The sequence below is a fragment of the Neovison vison genome, chromosome 5 (assembly GCF_020171115.1).
Source record: "Neovison vison isolate M4711 chromosome 5, ASM_NN_V1, whole genome shotgun sequence".
Lineage (NCBI taxonomy): Eukaryota > Metazoa > Chordata > Mammalia > Carnivora > Mustelidae > Neogale > Neogale vison.
In genome coordinates, this window is record NC_058095.1 from 114,016,986 (window position 1) to 114,037,771 (window position 20,786).

General features: G+C 37.5%; 1 protein-coding gene across 2 annotated transcripts in view; it reads left to right on the top strand.

Annotated features, from left to right (window-relative positions):
* The window catches only part of VWA8 (von Willebrand factor A domain containing 8), a 330,223-nt gene that overhangs the window by 171,582 nt on the left and 137,855 nt on the right, over positions 1-20,786 (top strand). For both annotated transcript variants that reach the window (XM_044249814.1, XM_044249815.1), the window contains 2 exons: positions 18,022-18,097; positions 19,967-20,102. In XM_044249814.1, the coding sequence (XP_044105749.1) occupies positions 18,022-18,097; positions 19,967-20,102 (212 nt within the window). The remainder of the gene's footprint in view (positions 1-18,021; positions 18,098-19,966; positions 20,103-20,786) is intronic.

The window sequence follows — 20,786 nt, forward strand, 5'->3', positions numbered from 1 at the left end:
TTTTTTTTAATGAAAAAAAATTTTTTTTTCAATTTATTTATTTTCAGAAAAACATTATTCATTATTTTTTCACCACACCCAGTGCTCCATGCAAGCCGTGCCCTCTATAATACCCACTACCTGGTACCCCGACCTCCCACCCTCCCGCCACTTCAAACCTTATTTTGCCTCCCCTGAGTAAGCTCATCAGCTGTCACCCTGGGAATTCATAAGAACTGAATGAATTCCTGTGGCCTTGTATGCGATGTCCCCTGCAGGCCGATGCCCCCTGCAGGCCGATGCCGCGTCAGCTCTCTCGGTGCTCCAGCCACAGGCCGAGGGTTAGAGAGGTTGCTCAATTAGAGTTGCACACAAACCCCTGAATCTAGAAGTCCCAGCCATCAGCATGCCGCAGGCTGTTTCAGAAGAGAAGACTGGAAACAAGGAAGATCTTTCATTTTTATTTCCTAAGTCACAAGCTAAACAAGTTTGAGAACCACCAATCCCCGATGCATTTTGTCTTAGTTTTGCTCTATCTCTTGCCCCTAGAGAATAGCCACATTCCTGTCAAGTGTTACGTACTTTTTTAGATTGAGGAAAACTTTTAAAAATCCAGAAAATGTAAATAGAACTATATAACACCTACCCAGATTTATCACTGAGATTTAACAACTGTTAATATTTTTCTCAAATTGGATTCTGCTCTTCCTTTTACAGAAATAAAATGCTGTAATTATAGCTCAAGTCCCCTTCAGCCACCACCCCAATCTCATCTCTCCCTCTTCAAGTCAGTCACTAATGTCAATTTAATTTATAACCTTCCAATCCTTTGTGGGTATTTTTTTTTAACTTGTAAAACACATTTTTGCTAAGAGAATTATTTTCTCACATGACTTCCATTATAAAATTAGGATTACCCTGATGGGGGAATGATTAAAAAAGGTTTCGGTCCTTAGTTGTAACAAAAATAAAAACAAACTCAAGTTTACAGTTGTTTCCATATCAGATTATCTGAACAGACTTAACATCACATCCTAACCACGTACCTGCTCTTTTCTCTCTCTCGGCCTCTCCAGTAAGCTTGAGTGGCCGCTTTCTCACAGCACCCTTAGGTAAGCAGAGAGACTAACGAAGTATCTTGGGCCAGTGCCCTCTACTTCTCAGGAGTCTTTCTATTTATTAAAGTCTAAAATGCTTTATTAAGTGCTGCTCCTTATTGGTGAGGCAGATTCTGCTGTCGGCCAGACTCTTCAGATGCTGGCAGCAATGACAACAGCAAAAAGGGATGGCATGAGGTGCCTATATTAATTAAGTACATTTGTGTTTTAATAGGATTGCTCAGTTCACAACTCCGTTAAGTATTTTCTGGTAACTGCAATGTGTCTGTAGTATTTTGTACAGGAAGAATTCAGCACATTGCTAAAAAATTGTTTCCGCTTTTTACATCATTCATTCATTCAGTCAGTCAACAAATATCTAGAAGCAGAGCCTAAGATGGAAGTGTTTGTGTAAGTAATTTTAGAGGGAGTGTCTTGAGGTAAAACTTGCAGAGAAGTGAAGGAGTTAGGATGCAGCTGTGGAAAAGAAATGGTTTTAGTTGAAGTCTGACCTCAGCCTCCTCACACAGAGCTCTGGAGCATGAATGACACTACCCGGTTATCCATCTGGAAGCAAGAGGTTCAGCCTTTTTTGCCCCCGTATCAGTAAGTCATTGGTTATGGGCCTCCCCCTCAGGGGAACATGTGATCTCCCAGGCATTTCCAGGCACAGTAGCTCCCCACTGGTGGAGGGCAGTTCTTTGGAGAAGGGTACAGCTATGAGCTTTCAGAAATTATTGCTGCAATAGCCGGGGGCTAGGTGCATTTGGTGGTAAAGGCAATCTGTGGAGGGCACCGACACCATATACTACAAGAAACCTTTATGGAGGGACAGTGCAGTCCCTAGCATTGTTCTAGGCCTTGAAAAATACAGCAGTGAACAAGACAGACAAGGTCGTTGCTGTCATGAAGCTTTGTTTCTGCTGGTGAAGAGGAAATATGCAATAAATAAATAATACAATAAACAGAAGTATTGATGCTAGGATGGAAATTATGTGAAAATGTTTTAAAGGCTAATGTGATAAGGATACAATGGATACATTTGCCAGCAATGACCATCTTCATAATTGTGGTGGGATTTGCAGCAAGACAGACTAGCATTTTAGTAGCTCTGTGTGTTCTGGAGACTCCATGGATAAATTGGCCCAATGCAAGATGCATCCATAAAAGATTACAGGTGACAGTGACTAGAGAGAGGGTGGTGAGAACTTAGGCTAGTGATAGGTTGAAATAAGACTCCAGCAAACCTCTCAAGGTACTGGGCCTAGCTAGGGTCTGATCCAGGGGAGTAGAATTAGAGGGAATTAGGGTACTGTGGGGGAATATTGGTGTGATAACCGGAAAATGGGGGACACAGAGGCAGAAGTATACGCGACTTGTTATAAATCCCCAGATATGAGATTTATAACCTCTTTGAGCAAGACCAGTGAGTCATGTATCTCATTCCCTGATTAGAACGGGAAATCAGGAACAGAGCAGGGTGAGCCTGCCGCCAAATGAAACTGATTAAAGCAAGGGATAGGACTATGAGTTTTGCACACTGTACCAACAAAGGTGTCCTTTATATTACATGCGCACACACATTCTGAATGTAAGGGTTTTTTAACCAACTCTCCGTGACAGTGGTATACAATTGCCTATCATTTTTCCACCAAGGACTCTTATTCTGCTTGTGCATTACTTAAAACAGTGTTACTAATACTTTTTACTGGTTTCTGATCATAACTGGTTAGATGGCAATAATGCTGTAGTCAACCCTATTAATATGTTTTAAGATACGGATTTCAGGAATGTGCTGTCAAAAAATCATAAACCATTTATTATAAATGGTTTATTATAAAACCATTTATTATAAAACTGAGCTAAAAGAAAATGGAAGCCTCACATTTAAAAAAAAAAAAATACTTATTTGAAAGAGAGAGCACGAACAGGAGGGGCAGCCGGAGAGGGAAAGAGGATCTCAAGCAGACGTCACGCTGACTATGGAGCCCAACTCGGGGCTTGATCTCACAATCATGAGATCACAATCTTAGCCAAAACCAAGAGTCGGATACTCAACTGACTGCACCACCCAGGTGTCCTGGAAGCCTCACATTGTTAAAAGAAAGAAAGCATGAGTTTGGGTAACCTCTTTGAGGCCAAATTTTATTAGGGAGTTATTATAAAGATTAAATGACATATGTCACATGTAACTAGGACAGCGCCTGGCATGTGGTAGGGAGCCAGTTAAAATTAAATCTCCTCTCTATAAGTCTGTGTTATCATCTATCCATATATAGGTGAGTGCCACATCTTCTGCCCCTTCTTTTCTTGGCTTTGTATCTGCATTCTTCTTTTTAAAATACCAACATAGGTATCTCTGGGACATTTCAAATCTAAAATAGCCATCTTTTCATACCAAGTTTCTTTTGTCAGTGTCCTCCAACTCCCTTTCTACCTGGTTAATGGCAAGTGTCAGTAAAGGTGCGTTAATTACGTGATTGGGAATTGGTAAAATCATCCTCTTGTCCTTTCCCAAGGTCACTGGTAATACCTGGATTATTGCATTAGTTTCTTTTCCAGCACTCCAGAGCTGTGACCAAGTCCTTTCAATTCCACCCTTCTATGAGATTAGTATCTCCCTCCCTTCTCCTCTGGGCCATAATTCTATTCCTCATCTTTTGCCTAGATTATCACAGTAGTCCCCTGGCTAAGAACTCAGCCTCCAGTATATCTTTCTCATGTTTCATGTTGTTCCAACTAATAAATTCGATCACTTACTGTCTTACTCAGAACCCTCTGATAACTCCCACTGCCAACAGCACCCAGTCCATACTCCTCAGTTTGAGCCCCATCTGCTCCTTCACTGGTCTTCCACCCTTTCTCTCCCACATACTTACGCGTAAGCCATATGAACTGCTTGTGATTCCCAAGTATCACATCCATATTCATGACTCCATAACTTGCCACATGCAGCTCGTATAGCCTGGAATGCCCTTTCTCATCAACTCGGCCTGGAAAAGTCTTACCCTTGCAGAATGGACAGTGGTTTAAAAGATGCTTGAAAAATAACTCTGGTTTGAAAAGAGTATTGATGTATAAACAAAATTGGCAGAAAATTATGTAAGTAACACCATCAGATAGTACGTCTGATCTGATTGAAAAGAGAAAAGTCTCTGGAGTAAGGTTACAGAGGACATCACACACGAGTAGTGTTCTCTTCATAGTGTTTCAGAACAAAGATGGCTACAAAGAGATTGAAAGCAGATTTGCGCAAAGTGCTACAGGAGTCTCCACTTTGATACTGCATATAAAACCAAGACTTTTAAAATAAAGCCAGAATTATTTCAGTGTTTTGTAAGGAGATAGAAACTAACCATGAAAAATTTTTACACTGCTGTCTCACTTGCAGTCTTATTGTGAAGTATTTAAAAGATCTGTTGAAACTAACTACACATTTGTCTTCTAGAGTGTCAGGAGGTCACAATGTGTTGATGTGTATTCAGAGACTGTCAGAGAGATGCCCCATAACAAATATTTTAAAAATTTAAAAAACCTTTAATTTGATCCTTCAAGGTAAAGTCATGCTTTAGCAGTAAAGTAGGAAATAACTACTTAAAAAATATCTTCGGGGCATCTGGGTGGCTCAGTTGGTTAAGTGTCTGCCTCTTGATTTTAGCTCAGGTCCTGTACCCAGGGTCACGAAATTAAGCCCCGCTTTGAGCTCTGGGCTAAGTGTGGAGCTTTCTTGGTATTCTCTCTCTGCCTCTCCTTCCCCTGCTTCCTCTGTCTCTCAAAGCAAAATAAAACAAAACAAAACAAAATTCTTTTCAGAGAGCATTTTTAAATCAGGTGTTTATAACTGTTTCAATGGTTAGACTTTTTTGTTGCTGAAAATAATGTATTTCTCCCTGTGATATTGTGATAGAGTGAGAAATATGTTTGGTCTTCATTCCCATTCCTGGCGTAGGAGCTTCTAAAACCCTGTAAGTTCCTGAGTAATAAAAGTATCATTCTTTTATAACATGGATCTTCTTCCCCAGTTTTAAGACCCTTGTAATCTCTGGAGTGAGACTGTGTCTTTTTGTATGCAAAGAAGGTAACTATTGGGCTCCTGGATAGCTTCCATCTGGGTGGCTGGTTGCCAGAGGAACCAAGCCTATTGATTTAGAGGGTTGGAACTTTAGTTCCACCCGCCTACCTCTGGGAGAGGAGAAGAGGGGCACTGCAGATGAAGTTCGTTACCTATGGCCAACGATTTAATCAATCATGTCTACTTAATGGGACCCCTATAAAAATCCTGAGCAGTGGAGTTTGGCAAGCTTCTGGGTTAGTGAACACACGGACATGTTGGGGAAGGTGGTATACCTAAAGAGGGCGTGGAACCTCTATGCACATTCCCCTTTCTTTCCTTAACTTGCCTTATATCTCTCTTCCATTTGTCTATTCCTAAGTTGTATCCTTTGTAATAAATCAGGAGTAGTAAGTACAGTGACTTCCTAAACTCTGTGAGCTATTCTAGCAAATTGTAGAACCTGAAAAGTGGGTCCTGGAAACCCCTGATTTAGAGCTGTTCTGTACAAAGTATAGAAGGCCTGGGACTTGCCATTGGTGTCTGAAGTGGGGGCAGTCTCGCAATACTGAGCGCCGGACCAGTGGAGTCTGTGCTAACCCCACAGTTAGTGGAAGAATTGAATTACCCTGTAGACACCCAGTTGGTTTCTGCAGAGAATTAGAGAATTGTTGGGTATGGAAATCCCACACATGTGGTATCAGAAGGTGGGAAATGTAGAAATAGATCATATATTCCCCAAGTGTCTCATCTATACACTAAAACAATTTGAAATACAATTTCCTGATATGTTTAAAAGTCTTACAAATGAAGAGTTGCCATGAGTTTTGAACCCATTTGTTCAAAATATAAAATGTGGCATTGATTAGTTTGCAGAACCATTGATAGACATCAGGAGAGATGGAAATTCCCAAGCTTGAGTAACAAAATTGTTTATATGTCTGATAAATGAGAATGAAAGATGCATGTTGTGCTATAGGGAGTACAGTCAATGTTGCTCTTCTATTCAGATCTCCATGTCTTTGTGAGTGCTTTTTCAGCTATAGTAGCCATTAACGGGTCTCAAAATGAACTGAATTTAGGATTAGACCTTTACATCACACAAATACTAAAGTGTATCAGTCATCTTGTTCTTCTGGAAAATATCCTTCTTTAATTTTTTATTAATATATTTTTTATTGACATATAATGTGTTATTAGCCCCAGGGGTACTGGTCTGTGAATTGCCAGGTTTACACACTTCACAGCACTCAGCATAGCACATAACTTCCCCAATGTCCATAACCCAACCACCCTCTCCCTACCCACCTCCCCCCAGCAACCCTCAGTTTGTTTTTTTTTTTAAAGATTTTATTTATTTATTTGAAAGACAGAGATCTCAAGTAGGCAGAGAGGCAGGCAGAGAGAGAGGAGGAAGCAGACTCCCTGCTGATCAGAGAGCCCGATGTGGGGCTCGATCCCAGGACCCTGGGACCACGACCCGAGCCGAAGGCAGAGGCTTTAACCCACTGAGCCACCCAGGTGCCCCCTCAGTTTGTTTTTTGAGATTAAGAGTCTCTTGTGGTTTGTCTCCCTCCCGATCCCATCTTGTTTCATTTATTCTTTTCCTACTCCCCAGACCCCCCACACTGCATCTCCACTTCCTCATATCAGGGAGATCATATGATAGTTGTCTTTCTCCGATTGTCTTATTTTGCCAAGCATTGTACCCTCTAGTTCCATCCACGTCATCGCAAATGGCAAGATTTCATTTCTTTTGATGGCTGCATAGTATTCCATTGTATATATATATACACCACATCTTCTTTATCCATTCATCTGTTGATGGACATCTAGGTTCTTTCCATAGTTTGGCTATTGTGGACATTACTGCTATAAACATTCGGGTACAGGTGCCCCTTTGGATCACTACATTTGTATCTGTAGGGTAAATACCCAGTAGTGCAATTGCTGGGTCATAGGGTAGCTCTATTTTCAACTTTTTGAGGAACCTCCATGCTGTTTTGCAGAGTGGTTGCACCAGCTTGCATTCCCACCAACAGTGTAGGAGGGTTCCCCTTTCTCCGCATCCTCACCAGCATCCGTCATTTCCTGACTTGTTAATTTTAGCCATTCTGACTGGTGTGAGGTGGTATCTCACTGTGTTTTTAATTTGTATTTCCCTGATGCTGAGTGATGTGGAGCACTTTTACATGTGTCTCTTGGCCATCTGGATGTCTTTGCAGAAATGTCTGTTCATGTCCTCTGACCATTTCTTGATTAGATTATTTGTTCTTTGGGTGTTGAGTTTGATAAGCTCTTTATAGATTTTGGATACTAGCCCTTTATCTGATATATCCTTTACAAATATCTTTTCCCATTCTGTCAGTTGTCTTTTGGTTTTGTTAACTGTTTCCTTCTCTGTGCAATATCCTTTAATTTTTAATGAGAACAAGTTTTTTGTATTATTAACAAAATCTAAAAGCATTTTAAGGTATTGTTTTTCATCTTAGCTCAGATTTTGTTACTGTTTATATATATATATATATTTTTTTTAAAGATTTTATGTATTTATTTGACAGAGAGAAATCACAAGTAGATGGAGAGGCAGGCAGAGAGAGAGAGAGAGGGAAGCAGGCTCCCTGCTGAGCAGAGAGCCCAATGCAGGACTCGATCCCAGGACCCTGAGATCATGACCTGAGCCGAAGGCAGCAGCTTAACCCACTGAGCCACCCAGGCGCCCCCTGTTTTTATATATTTTAGAGTGTATCTTATCAGAAAAAACTTTCACTGATAGTATATTTAGAGCCACTGACCTAGAACAGTCTTTGCTATTGTGCATGTCATTTATTATCACATTTCCATGTTCCCACCTCTGTCTCCTCTGCTGATCATAGAGGTCTCCCTAAGGGCAAGGATGTGTCTTTGAACTGCTTCCTTCAAGCATGATGTCTGGACAATGTGGTGGATGTTTGGTAAATATTTGTTAAACAAATGAATAAATGCAATGTCTCCTCCTTCCCATCCATCTTTCAGACATCCGGTTAGAGTCCTCTCTCTGAAATGAACAGGTGATTGGTGCTTCATTTCTATGAGATGAAAACCAAACCTTGAGCATGACATTTAAGAAAACTGAACACTCTAGCTCACCTCTCCTGGCCAGCTCTACTCTCCTCCCTGCAAGTATATTCTAGACAGTGTTCCCCCAAATTTCTCTTGTATCATTGAACTTCTACACGTTTGTCTGTTCTCTGCCTGGAAGCATTTTCTCCCTATACCTGCCAGTTAAAATAATATTTAATCATCAAGACTGTTCTCAGGGCACCTGCGTGGCTTAGTCATTAAGCATCTGCCTTCGGCTCAGGTCATGATCCCTAGGGTCCTGGGATAGAGCCCTGCATTGGGCTCCCTGCTCAGTGGGAAGCCTGCTTCTCCCTCTCCCACTCCCCCTGCTTTTATTTCTTCTCTTGCTGTGTCTCAGTCAAATAAATAAATACAAATATTTAAAAAAAGAAAAAAAAAAGACTGTTCTTTTTAGTCAGAACTAATTGCCTTTTCCTCTGTTCCCTGCCTTTTCCTCTGAACTTTGTTTTAATTTCTGTTGCTGCCTTTCTCACACTCTGACATGAATTTTATTTGTTTTATTCCTCTCCGTCCTGTGTGCTTCTTGAGAACAGCATCTCTGATCTTTTAGAATCCATCATACCTAATAATCTGCCTTCTGTGTTGGAAGTAGATCATACTTGTTTAATATACTCATGCATTCATTCATTCTTTGAACAAACATTTATTGCCTGCCTAGAAGGTATGAGGCACGGTGAGAGGCACTAAATATATAGATGATACCCCCTGTGTATAGATGGTATGCTTTGTCTTCACAGTCTAGGAAAGGCATATGAGCAACTAAAGAGTTCTTCAGTGTAAAGTACTTTCTATCAGTTAGTTCAACCAGGAGGATAGAAGTGAGAAACAAGTAATGCTTCAAAGAGGAGACAGCATTTGAGCTGAACCTTTAAGGGATGGCCTGAATAGTTTGCCAGGCAAAGTGAGAAAAAGCGAAGAGAAACTTATCAGAAAAAATATACACAATTTGCACAGTGCTTAAGAAACTCCGAATAATTCATTACAGCCTTAGAATGTGTGACTGAAATAGTTGAGTGAAAGGCATACGTTTCAACAAACATTATGGAACACCTGTTATATCCTGGTCATTTCTCTAGCTTGAGTGATTATGTCAGGAACAAAAGAGTTAAGAACCCCAGCCTTAAAAAAAAAAAAAAAAGAACCCCAGCCTTTATGTTTACATTCTAGTTGCTCGCGAAAGGGAGAGGCATGGAGAGAGTGAGAACAAGATAATTAAAATGCATAGTGTATCAGGTAGAAAGTGCTGTGGGGAAAAATAAAGCAGAGGAGGGAGCTGGACGAGGGCTTATAGTTTTTAATAAGCTGACCAGGGAAGGCCTCACTGAGAAGCTGACATTTGAGTAGCACTGATGGAGTAGCCTGTCTAATCTTTTGCCTCTTATAAACACCCCTTTTATTTTTGTAAGTTTCACCTTAGTATTCTTTACTAAGAGTACTGAGTACTCAGTACTCTTTACTAAAGAGTGCTCAGTACTCTTTACTAAAGAGTACTCAGTACTCTTTTCCTTTTTTGGTATGGTTCTAGCTCTCCTGACTAACAACCATAAGTAAACACCAATAATCCCTAAACTCAAATGAGAGAACAGGACAAATGAACCACAGCCTCCTGTTCATCCTATAAGAGTAGAAGAGATCGCCCAACAGGTGAGAGAACTTTTCAAGTCCCAGCGGGACACAGGCTGCTTGATATCTGAAAAAGGTGAGCTAATGGAAGGCCCACCAGCACGAGTCAGAGAGCGCTGTGACGGCCTTTGCAGTGTCATTCTGGAGGCCCTCCATGGTGATTAGCCTGAAGAGTTCATAAAGCAGTGGAAACATGATGGCCACTTATAACCTCTCATTTACTTAATTTGGACTCGAGAAATAAGATAGCAAACGGGCGAGCAAAGGTGGCTAGAGGCTGGCCTGGCTCTGCTGTGCCAGCTCTCTTCAGCTCAGCCCAGTTTCCTACAGGTATTGGCTCAACTTCTCATGGCCGCTTCTCTCATGGTGACTGAACTGTCTTTGTATTGAAACAACTGGGTATGTTATAGAATAGCCTTCAAAATCCCCATCAAATTTTAAGATAAAACTTAAGATGACAAAGAAATGTACTTAGAGCTCTGCTCCCATCCTCTGACCTCTAAGTCCTTGGAGGTATGTGTTCCTTCTCTGCCATTAAAATGACACTAGAGGAGCTCCTGGGGGGTACAGTCCGTTAAGCATCTGACTCTGGGTTTTGACTCAGGTCATGATCTCAGGTCATGACATGCAGCCTCGTGTTGAGCTCCACACTCAGCATGGAGTCTGCTTGGGATTCTCCTTCTCCCTCTACCCCTCCCACTTGTACCCTCTCTCTCTCTCCCCCTCTCAAATAATCAATAAGTAAATCTTTAAAAAATAATAATAAAATGGGAGTGCCTGGGTGGCTCAGTGATTTAAGCCTCTATCTTGGGCTGAGGTCATGACCTCAGGGTCTCGGGATCGAGCGCTGCATCAGGCTCCCTGCTCAGCTGGAAGTCTGCTTCTCCCCCCCAACTTGCATGTGTGCACCCTCTCTCTCTCTCAAATAAATAAATAAAATCTTAAAAAAATAAAGTAAGTACTATAAGTTGGCTTGCTGAACATAATAATAAAAAATAAATAAAATAAATGGCACTGGAAAATGGCTGAGGCTGAAATGAACTCTTCAACTTTTGCTTCTAAAAGCAATATAGCTTATAACACCCAGTGCTCATCTCCACCCACTACATCAAAAACTAATGATGTAGTATATGTAGGCTAATTGAACATAATAAAAAAAAAAGCAAATAGCTTATAAATAAATAAATAAATGTGATATATCTTGTTTTGATAAAAGCTTAATAAAATAGTAGGAATATTACAGAAAACTTAAACATGGATTTCCTTTAAGAGTTCTCCAGCTACAATGCTTATTTACATCCTATTTTTCTACTTGACCTGAGTACTTGAAGTGTGATAAATTTAACACTAAGCATTGTGAGTTTTTTAAGTTGATGAACAGTCAGAAATGAGGGTAAGATAATTCAAGATTATAGTATACCGAATAATATTATGACATATACAAAATGCAACTTACGTAGTGAGTTTTAGGCAATAAGTATTTCATAGAAAATGTATTCCAGATTATTAACCAGAAGACACGTGCTGAGCCAGCATCATGGAGGGCTGGCAGACATAAGTCTTCTGATGGACTTCAGTAGCAGCAGTCTGTTTCTCATTTGTCTTAAGAGATCAAAAATAGGTATTTCAGGGTGCCTGGGTGGCTCAGTCATTAAGCGTCTGCCTTTGGCTCAGGTTATGATCCCAGGGTTCTGGGATCGAGCCCTGCATTTGGTTCCCTGCTTGGCAGGAAGTCTGCTTCTCCCTTTTACTCTGCTGCTTCCGTGCTTGTGTTTCCTCTCTCACTGTCTCTCTCTCTCTCTGTTAAATAAATAAATAAATAAAATAGATATTTCATTTTCATTTTGAATAAAATGAGAAAATATCTGGTAAATGATAAAATATCTGGTAAAAGATATTTTGATATTTAATCTCACGCAAGGTCTAGTTCATACCATACCAAAGATGCCACATTATTAGTGTGGCGACTTAAGTTCACTTAAATATATTATGAATTTAAGTTCATCGGGGGAAGGAATTTCTACCTGTTTTGTTCACAGATACTTCTCCAACATCTACAGTGATGCCCGTTAGTAAATGTTCAATACATACTTACTGAGGGAAGGATTCGGTAACATCCTGATATAGAAGGGTATGCACTTATTAAATTTTGGCTCTATCACACTTTTATGTTATTACCCAATTACTGAGGCTTTTAAAAAATATAAATTACTCATTACTATATTTTCTGATAAAGATTTACCCAGTGGACACTGTGTTCCCCAGCCTTACACATTTTTATCTGTGTGTGTATCTTTGCCCACTCACTCAGCTTTGCAGCTGAATCTGCATTTTGTTCTTCTATTCTTTTTTAAAAACATTAGCAAATGCATTGTTTAATGTCAGGGGGAAAGGGAAATAAGGGACCGCTATAACCATTTTTCTTTTTTTGCTGGAAAAGGGGAAATGAAGTTCCCACAGAGAAATTAGATCATGTTGAGTTCCTAAAATTTACCAAGTCGGGGAGTTAGTTTTCAGAGAAGAGACAGAAGATCCAGTCTTTAAGTATATCATTTTAGTAGATTTATTTTTAAAGGCTGGACAGCTCAGAACTTTCAGATTTAGTTAAAAGATTTGATTATCAGCATGGCTTTGCGTGTTGGAGGAATTTCTTTTTAAAGAAGTGTTAATATAGTGCTAGGAGATGTGAGGAGGGAAGCAGATTTTGAAAATGAGGCATATTTTGAAATGTTTAGCTTCCATTGGATGACTGCTTTGCTGTGGCTGTTTTCTACCTGCTGTTCCCAGTGAGAACTTACCCCTGAAGGGTGGAGTGTTGCATCACAGTGGACTTCCTTCCATAAATATTATCGCCCTAATGTCTTCCTTTCTTTTATGGTTTGTTAGGATTTTTTGCATCTGGACACATTAGTGATGAGTGATTGACTACTAAATAAACTGTTTGTCCTCCCAAACAGCTATTTTAAGAGCTGGAGTCTTTTCAGTCACTTTGGCAGAAATAATATTTTGCTTATCTTATTAAAAAGACTTTTCCCTCAAAGCATTCAAAGCACAAACAATAATACTATTTCTCTCTCCATTTTGAGCTTCCTTGCTTTCTACTCTACTACATTCCTCATATATTCTGTTTTAATTCCCTCTGTATAAATGAGTAATCCTGGGCTTTGAGAGATTAAGTGATTGACCAACGTTGGAAGACTCAGATTTAGGCCAGTGCTGGTAATCACAGTAATCACAGCTAATTTGTGTCTTTCTTTTTTTTTTTGTATTTTATGCTGGGTTGCTATATTAGTGGCTATTTCTGTTTGAGGGCCTTGGGAAGTTTCTTAACATGACAAAATGTTTTTGCCTTTTATAGGCAAGGGTAGGAAATGGTGTGTTGCTATTCAGGAGAGCCCAGAATGTTTGTAAACATTGTTTAAATCTTAAATTTGTTGCCATTAGCTATGTCTAAATACCACTCTCTGTTTTATTGGTGAAAATTACTATTTGTGTCCCTTACCTTTATTTCATTGATTATTTAAAATAAGCCTGTGGAAATGATATTCTTGATGATGCCATGAACTCTTTTTCACTTGAAAGTATCTTTCAGCATCATTTACTTTTCAATCAGTGGTGTTATGCTTATCTATTTTTGGCAAAAATTACTCTTTATTTCTATCTTCATGATCATCCCTCTTTTAAAAATATTCGACACATATTTGTTAAGTGCCTCCTGTGTGCCATATTCTCTCTTTCCTTTCTCATGTTTGGCTTATATTAACAAGCAGTCTGTTCCTATAGCCAATTTTATTTAATGAACTATGAAATTAGAGATAATTTTTATTAGCTGTTGGAAACTCTCAGGTGTCTGCTTTCTTCCTTCAGTCCTATGCTTAACTACTGTTGTTTTCCTAAAAGAAAGCTGACCATAACCAATTTAAACGTAACTTACTAAAATACCGTTTTCAAAATAAACGTCACTATTTTGAGATCACTTGCTCTCTGTAAATTAGCAGGTATTAGCTTAATGTACCTTTACAAGCAACATTCCAAGAACAGATTGGGCTTGCTCTCCAGAAGCCAGTTTTCTTTTTCCTTATTTTGACAAAAACCTGGTCTTTATATAATTAATTTCATTGCCTCAGGAATAAAATTAAATTTCTATCGAAACATTAATAACTCTAATTTTTTAAAAAACTCTTAAATAAAGAGTTAAAAGACTAGAGTTTAGCACTATATTTCTTTGAGTAACCCCTTTATCTACACAGGCCTTAATTGATAGACAGCTTTGGTCTGCAGGATAGGGAGAAGTGAGAACATTTATGTCAGCAATTAGCTGAACAGTCTAATTAATTCAGTATTACAGATAGCAGTTATATACTGGAAAACCATCTTTCAATTAAACCTTAGGCTAAGGAAATGTGATTTAGGTGTGTTTTAAATTTCCTTCTCCCCAATATTGTTGAAAGCATTTAAACTTTTATGAGCTTTTACTTCAAGGCTGTTCTTGAGAGGAAAAAATCGTAATAGAATTAAAATTGTAGCAAATAAAATATTTTCTTAGGTCTATTGCCTATTTGTATGGAGAACTAAAATCTTTTGATCCAAGATGTTCCTATATACAGAGCAATGATTTTAGTCAATGTTTCTGCAAAAGAATCATTATATTGACTTTAAGAATTCGTTCATATGCTACTTGTGACAGTAATGATTACCTTATCACTTAACTAAGTTGAACTTTATAATATTGTAAGGTACCTTGAAAAAACAAGCTTTTTTCTTGTTGTATTAGTACTCTACAGTAGATAGTAGGGTATTTTCCACTCTTATGTAACTAGTGAAACTTACTGTCATATAAGCTGAACATTTTTTCTGATTGCATATCATTTGACATATTTTATTAACCTTTGCTTTTCCTTTGATGTATTGGATGGAGGATCAATTAAAAGAATAGAACAAAACTACTTTTTTTTCTATAAATTCCTCTTTCTCACAGAGTGTTCCACTAAAAGCAATGTTTTCCATTTGTATTCATTCTCATTTGTAGTCCCTTTTGGAAATCATCTGATTTGTGCATGTTCCATCAAACTATGGTTTTTATTTCTAGCACAGAAGTCTTTTGATAAATCTAATTTGGCAAGTTGTATCCTATCTGAATTCAAGTGTTAGAGAACAATTATATTTGCCTTTTTTAAATTGGTATTCAGCTTGAATTTCCTTCCCACTGACAATGATATAAGAGTTCCTTTTTCCATTTTGGTGCTGGAAGGTGTCATGTTGTTGCCCATTAAATATGTGACGAATGAGGTGAGAAATTCATTTTATTGCTATAAAAATCTGTGTGAACACATCTCTTTCTCGTCCTCACCCCCCCTTCTGTATTGCTAGAATATTAACAGCAAATTCAAGTGAAATTAGTTAAACTATGTTCTTATTTGTTTAAAACTCTAAAAATTAACTTTTTAGTAGAAGATAGCATAAAGTATGTCCTACAGGAGACTTATAAGACGCAGGAATATGGAAAATGAGTGTATGACTGGTTACCATTACAATATATATTATTCCTACTAAAAGTTGATAAGTACCAAGAAAGTGTCACAATATGCTTTCACTTTCTTAACATCTTCAAGGATTTATTTCAAACACATTTTAATTTTATTTTTAGCCAATATGAAAGAAAAACATGGATTTCTTTGTAAAGTATAGTGCTTGGGCTATCATGGGACAGGCATCAGACCCATAGGATCCAGAATCTTGAGAATGGGAGCTTGGAATAGAGGTCAAGAAGGGCAATAGGCCAGATCTCCAGGGAATTCACTGAAGAAGCCAGTCGCCAGTTAGTCAAATTCGAGGGAGAAGCCTTTCAAGCTAGGCACAAAGAAGCTGGATAGTCTAGAAATTGTAAATGCCGATAATTGTGTTGCCAATATACCTGCTCAGGCCCTGGTAAATGAGGACTCTAGTGGAGGAGTTACTCAGAGTTACTCATAATTTAGTAATTTAGTAAGTCTAAATTCAACTCAGTTGGAGTCTATGATGGACATAAACTGTATTTTCAGTAATCCCTTTACTAGTCAACCCCAAGTGTCCGTCTTGAGATGACTTTTATTTCTAATGTGTACTTATAAATTAATAAAATATATATAATATATATTAAATATATAATAAAATATTCTGTATTAATATATTGTTATATTTTATTATAATATTAATAAAATAATAAAATATTATAAATAAAGGTTCCTAACATTTAGGTGAGTAAGTCTTAATCTAATCCAACATTTACTAAAGTAGGCTCTATATTCAAGATTCTTTGTTAAAAAGGGGAGGGAGTTCCATGATCCAATAAATTTATAAATCCACATTCTGTATATTGTATTATAAGCTACAGTGTCAATTTTTAACTTTTAGCATTTTTGTCATTTTGTTCATGCATTCATTTATTCAATGAATATTTACTAAATACATCCTGTGAGCCAGACATCCATTAGATGCTAGGAACAGGAGGACAGATAGATGTGGTCCACAGTCTTAAATCTTATAGTCTGTGTAGAAAGATATTAAAATAAGTAATTACAATACAGTGTGTTAGTGGAATAAGGGAGATCCAGCGCTCAAAGGGGACATAGAGTAGGGTCACCTAACCTGTCTAAAAAAGGTCAAGGAAGGCATTGCCTAGAACCAACTATGCTAAAACCTGAAGATAGGTGGAAGTTAGACAGGCAAGAACTTTCAGTCACAACAAAAGCAAGAATGAGATTAACAAATTGCCAAAGCTGACATGTAAATAGACTCTTTCTGTCCTCCATACGCTGTGCCAGCGACTTTCACAGTGGTCCATCATCAAGCCTCCTGGTGGGGGTTGTATTACTAACCGAGATCAGATGGCTAATAAATGACAAGAACTAGAATTTCAACCCTGATTGGTCAGACTCCAAAATCATCTTTCTAGTACCCCACAACTGCTTTTCAAGGCAGTTGACTGATTTTGATTAAATTTGTCTTGCTAAACCAAAAACTCGCTAGAATGATGTCTCAAGTTTGCTTTATTTGTGAATGTTGTATGGTATTTATTGTTTTTTTTTTAAGAGATACACATGTGATAAATGGTAGCATTTGGGGAGACATTTCAGAAGCACGTTATACCTCTAAGGTCTGAGGTTTACAACCCAAGTCTCACACATAGTAGGTACTCAAAAGAACACAACTGTAACTCCATTCATTACTTGAATAAGTGGTAGGGTAGTTTGAAAAGAAGACTTTGAATTCTTATAAAGAAAGGTGCTATTCACATTTTTAAAGTAATTTAATTCTCCGTGTGACATGATCAAGATGGCTAGGATTTTTTATTTTAAAGAGTATATGTAGAAGATGAAGATAAAAAATTGGTCCCCTTGAACATGTATAGATCTTCCTATCACCTGTAGCTTATGTACATATTTTTGGCAAAAATATTATTAGGTGATATGAACTTCATATCTCATCATGTGAGGAAGTCATAGCTCACTATTAATAATTTGAATATCCTGATCTACGGAAGGTCTGGTACATACTAGCAAAGAGATTTAAGAAAATGAAAAGGGTTGCGTTAATCCTAGGAGAAATGTTCAAAAATCTATGGTTCTGGGATTGGGGTGAGACAGTCTGGCTTTTGCACACAATGATGGCAGTTTGGGCCAGAATGTGTAATTCACAGAATTGCTTTTAATTGGCCACATGAGCTGACCAGTCATCACCAAACTCGCCATAAAAATTCTTTTCAAATAATATAAATATTATTTCTTTAATGCAAGATTCTCTGTTTCTTTAATGCAAATATATCAAGATTCTCTGTTTCTTTAATGCAAATATATCTTTTTAACCTCTCCTCTTCACCCTCAGAAGGTAATTTTGAGGAGTGAAATGGTCACAAGGGAAATTCCTAGAAGGAAAAAGAGAAGTAAAGAACCTGAGTAATCTGTAAAACTTGAATGGATTCCTAAACCCTTGTAATTTATATTCACACCTACAAAATAGTGTTGCTGAATGAGATTGCATTTTTTATTATTCATTTTGAGAAAAGTAGGATGGTGAACAGAAACTTAAAAAGAAGTCCTCCTGTGCTATATTTTTACTCATGTCAGTATATTTTCTTACTAACTATAAAATGTTTTGTTTTAACTTTAGGGACACCACAGTACAAACCCTTACTCTTCAGCCTTCTGTTAAAGATGGACTAATTGTGTATGAAGACTCACCTTTGGTTAGTAATCCAACTTTATGAATATTCTCGACTGTATTTTTCTGAATGGTAGTTGTATTTCAGCCTTTGAGAGGGCGATTTGTGAATTTCCCCTGTATTTTGATAGATTTCAGTCTTAACAGGAAAACATTCATATGTCACTTGAGGAGTGGACATTTAAATACAGATAATTGAGAAAATAAAATGTTTTCTTATTCTGTTCCCTCTTTGGAGTGATACAGGGAATGATAGAAATCCTCTAATGATTTCTTTATAATTCCAGAATTTTTTTTTTAATTTGCTCTTTTCAAATATGTAGAGTTTGAAATTAGATAACACTTTTGGAATTTTTTTAAGATTTTAATCAATAAAATATTAGCCCCATGTTTTGGGTAGCTGGAAAGACCCATTCCTCACTTTCCCACATAAGACCCAAAGAAATGCTGGCCTTCCAGGTGTGTCCCTCTGTGTGCCTTTGTATCAAAGGCACAAATACACCAACATGAGAACCTCTGTGGTCAGAGGTTTTCGAAGTGCTTGAAGTCTTTAGAATCTCCTTCCTGAATTCCCCCAGGTTGGGCCTGACTTTCCCTGAATAGAGATGTGAAGGCTGAAGTTGGATTATTGTTAGAAAGTTATTTATTTTCTCCCTCTTTTTAAATTGGTTTACTTTTGCCGTAAAATTAGAAAGAAAAACCCTTATCAGCTTTTTTTTTTTAAGAATATGAATAAAATATTTGTGGTAGAGGGAATCAACTATTTCTCAATCTGTATTTCCTTAAAATTATTTGCCAAAACTATATAATGAGAAAATTTTATTGTATGGTTTATTTTATGTTATGAGAAATTTCTTACTATTAAAAAAATAAGCTTTAGGTTTACATTTAAATTCATTGAACATTCCCCCTTCCTACCTTCTTTCTCTTCATAACGTCACCATTAATCAGACACCTAAGACCTAGAACTCCTTCCTATTTTTCCTTTCCCTACTTCTCATCTAATCAGTTGCCAAGACTATAGCTTATACCTCCAAAAAACTCTTCAGATCAGTTTAATGCTTTTGATTTCCACATTTCCATGCCTTTTCTAAAATCAGGTCCCTCAAACCACTTTTTTACCAAATTATTAGAGTAATCCCCTTTTAGTCCATTTGCATATTGCTGCCAGATAGAACATCTTAAAGTGTAGTTCCAAGCTTCATTTCTATCATGCCTGAACTCATAAGTGTTTATGAATTTATTATTTAATGAGATAAAGTACGTGTTTCTCAGTCTGGCAATCAAGTTTTTAGTAGCAGAGACCTTACCTACCCTTTCAGACCTTGTTCTCTCTTTTCTCACATTTAATTTCTGCCTCAGCGAAGATAGACTACTCATACTCACTCTTCCCTAAGTATGTCTAGGATTTCTTGAGTTTCACCATTGATTCCCTTTTATTTTGAATGCCCACCTCACCATCCGTTCTGCTCTATTAAAATCCTACACTCTTTTAGAGCCCTAACAAATGCAGTGGTCTAATATCCACTCTTGATTGTGATGTCTCGGTCTTCTTAACTCCCAAGGCACTTTAATTTCTGTATTTGTTATACTTGTTTTAAATCTCCCCTACTCTGGGGTGTAAAATGCAGACATCACAAACGTAGGAATAATTATGGTGCTAAAGGGAACTAAAGTGATTACCGCAGAGTTAACAGTTTAGTAACAAGATGAAGCTTTTGGTGGAGATTCACAAATTTTGTTTCCAGCTCTGCTACACACTTTTTTTTGTGGTAGTACATCCATAACTTAAATAAAACTAGCTACTATTATAAACCCAAAGCAATGAGTGATAAAAATGTTTAAACATTTGCTTTCATTTTGTTTGTTTATGATAAATGTCCTGTCTTTAAAGGTTAAAGCAGTAAAGTTGGGTCATGTTCTGGTAGTCGATGAGGCCGACAAAGCCCCAACAAATGTCACCTGTATTTTAAAAACTCTAGTGGAAAATGGAGAGATGATTCTAGCAGATGGAAGACGCATTGTTGCAAGTGAGTATAACAAAGCTTTTATTACATGCAAAGTTCACATCTTTGGTATCAAATCGCACACTTAGCTGGCCACTTATCTGCAAGTAACAAGCATAAGGTCATTAGAATTGAAGTTGTCTGTATTGACCGTCATTTATAAAAGTCAGTACATGGGAATCTATCTTTGTCTGTTTGACATTTTTATTGCCGGAGTGCACCTTTGGAAATTTTCATAGTAGTTTTAAGACAAATCAGCTTTATATTTTTCTACTCTGAGAATACCAACTATAATCCTTATTATACTCATTTTTCCATTATTGTGTGCAATTTATTTTCTTTTGTTGTTATCTGGATTTTTTAAAAGCTCTAGCATGTTTCTATGACTTATAGTATTAAAATTAATTTTATTATTACTCAATTAGAAAAAATTACCAGGGATTTTATATGGGTGAATCCATATAAAATGTATATACACACACACATGCACTTGCACATACACACACACACCCCCATCCTCACTTTGGACTATCTTCTTCCTTTTATTTATTTATTTACTTTTTTTTCTTGTTGTTAGGAAAACTGTAGATCCATGAGTCTCATCAGTCTGTTTAACCTAAAGACAAATTGTCTGACGTGACATGAGAATATTTTCTAGTTTCTAATTTAATGTTTTTGTGTGATGAAAAGACTTGAACATCTGTAACT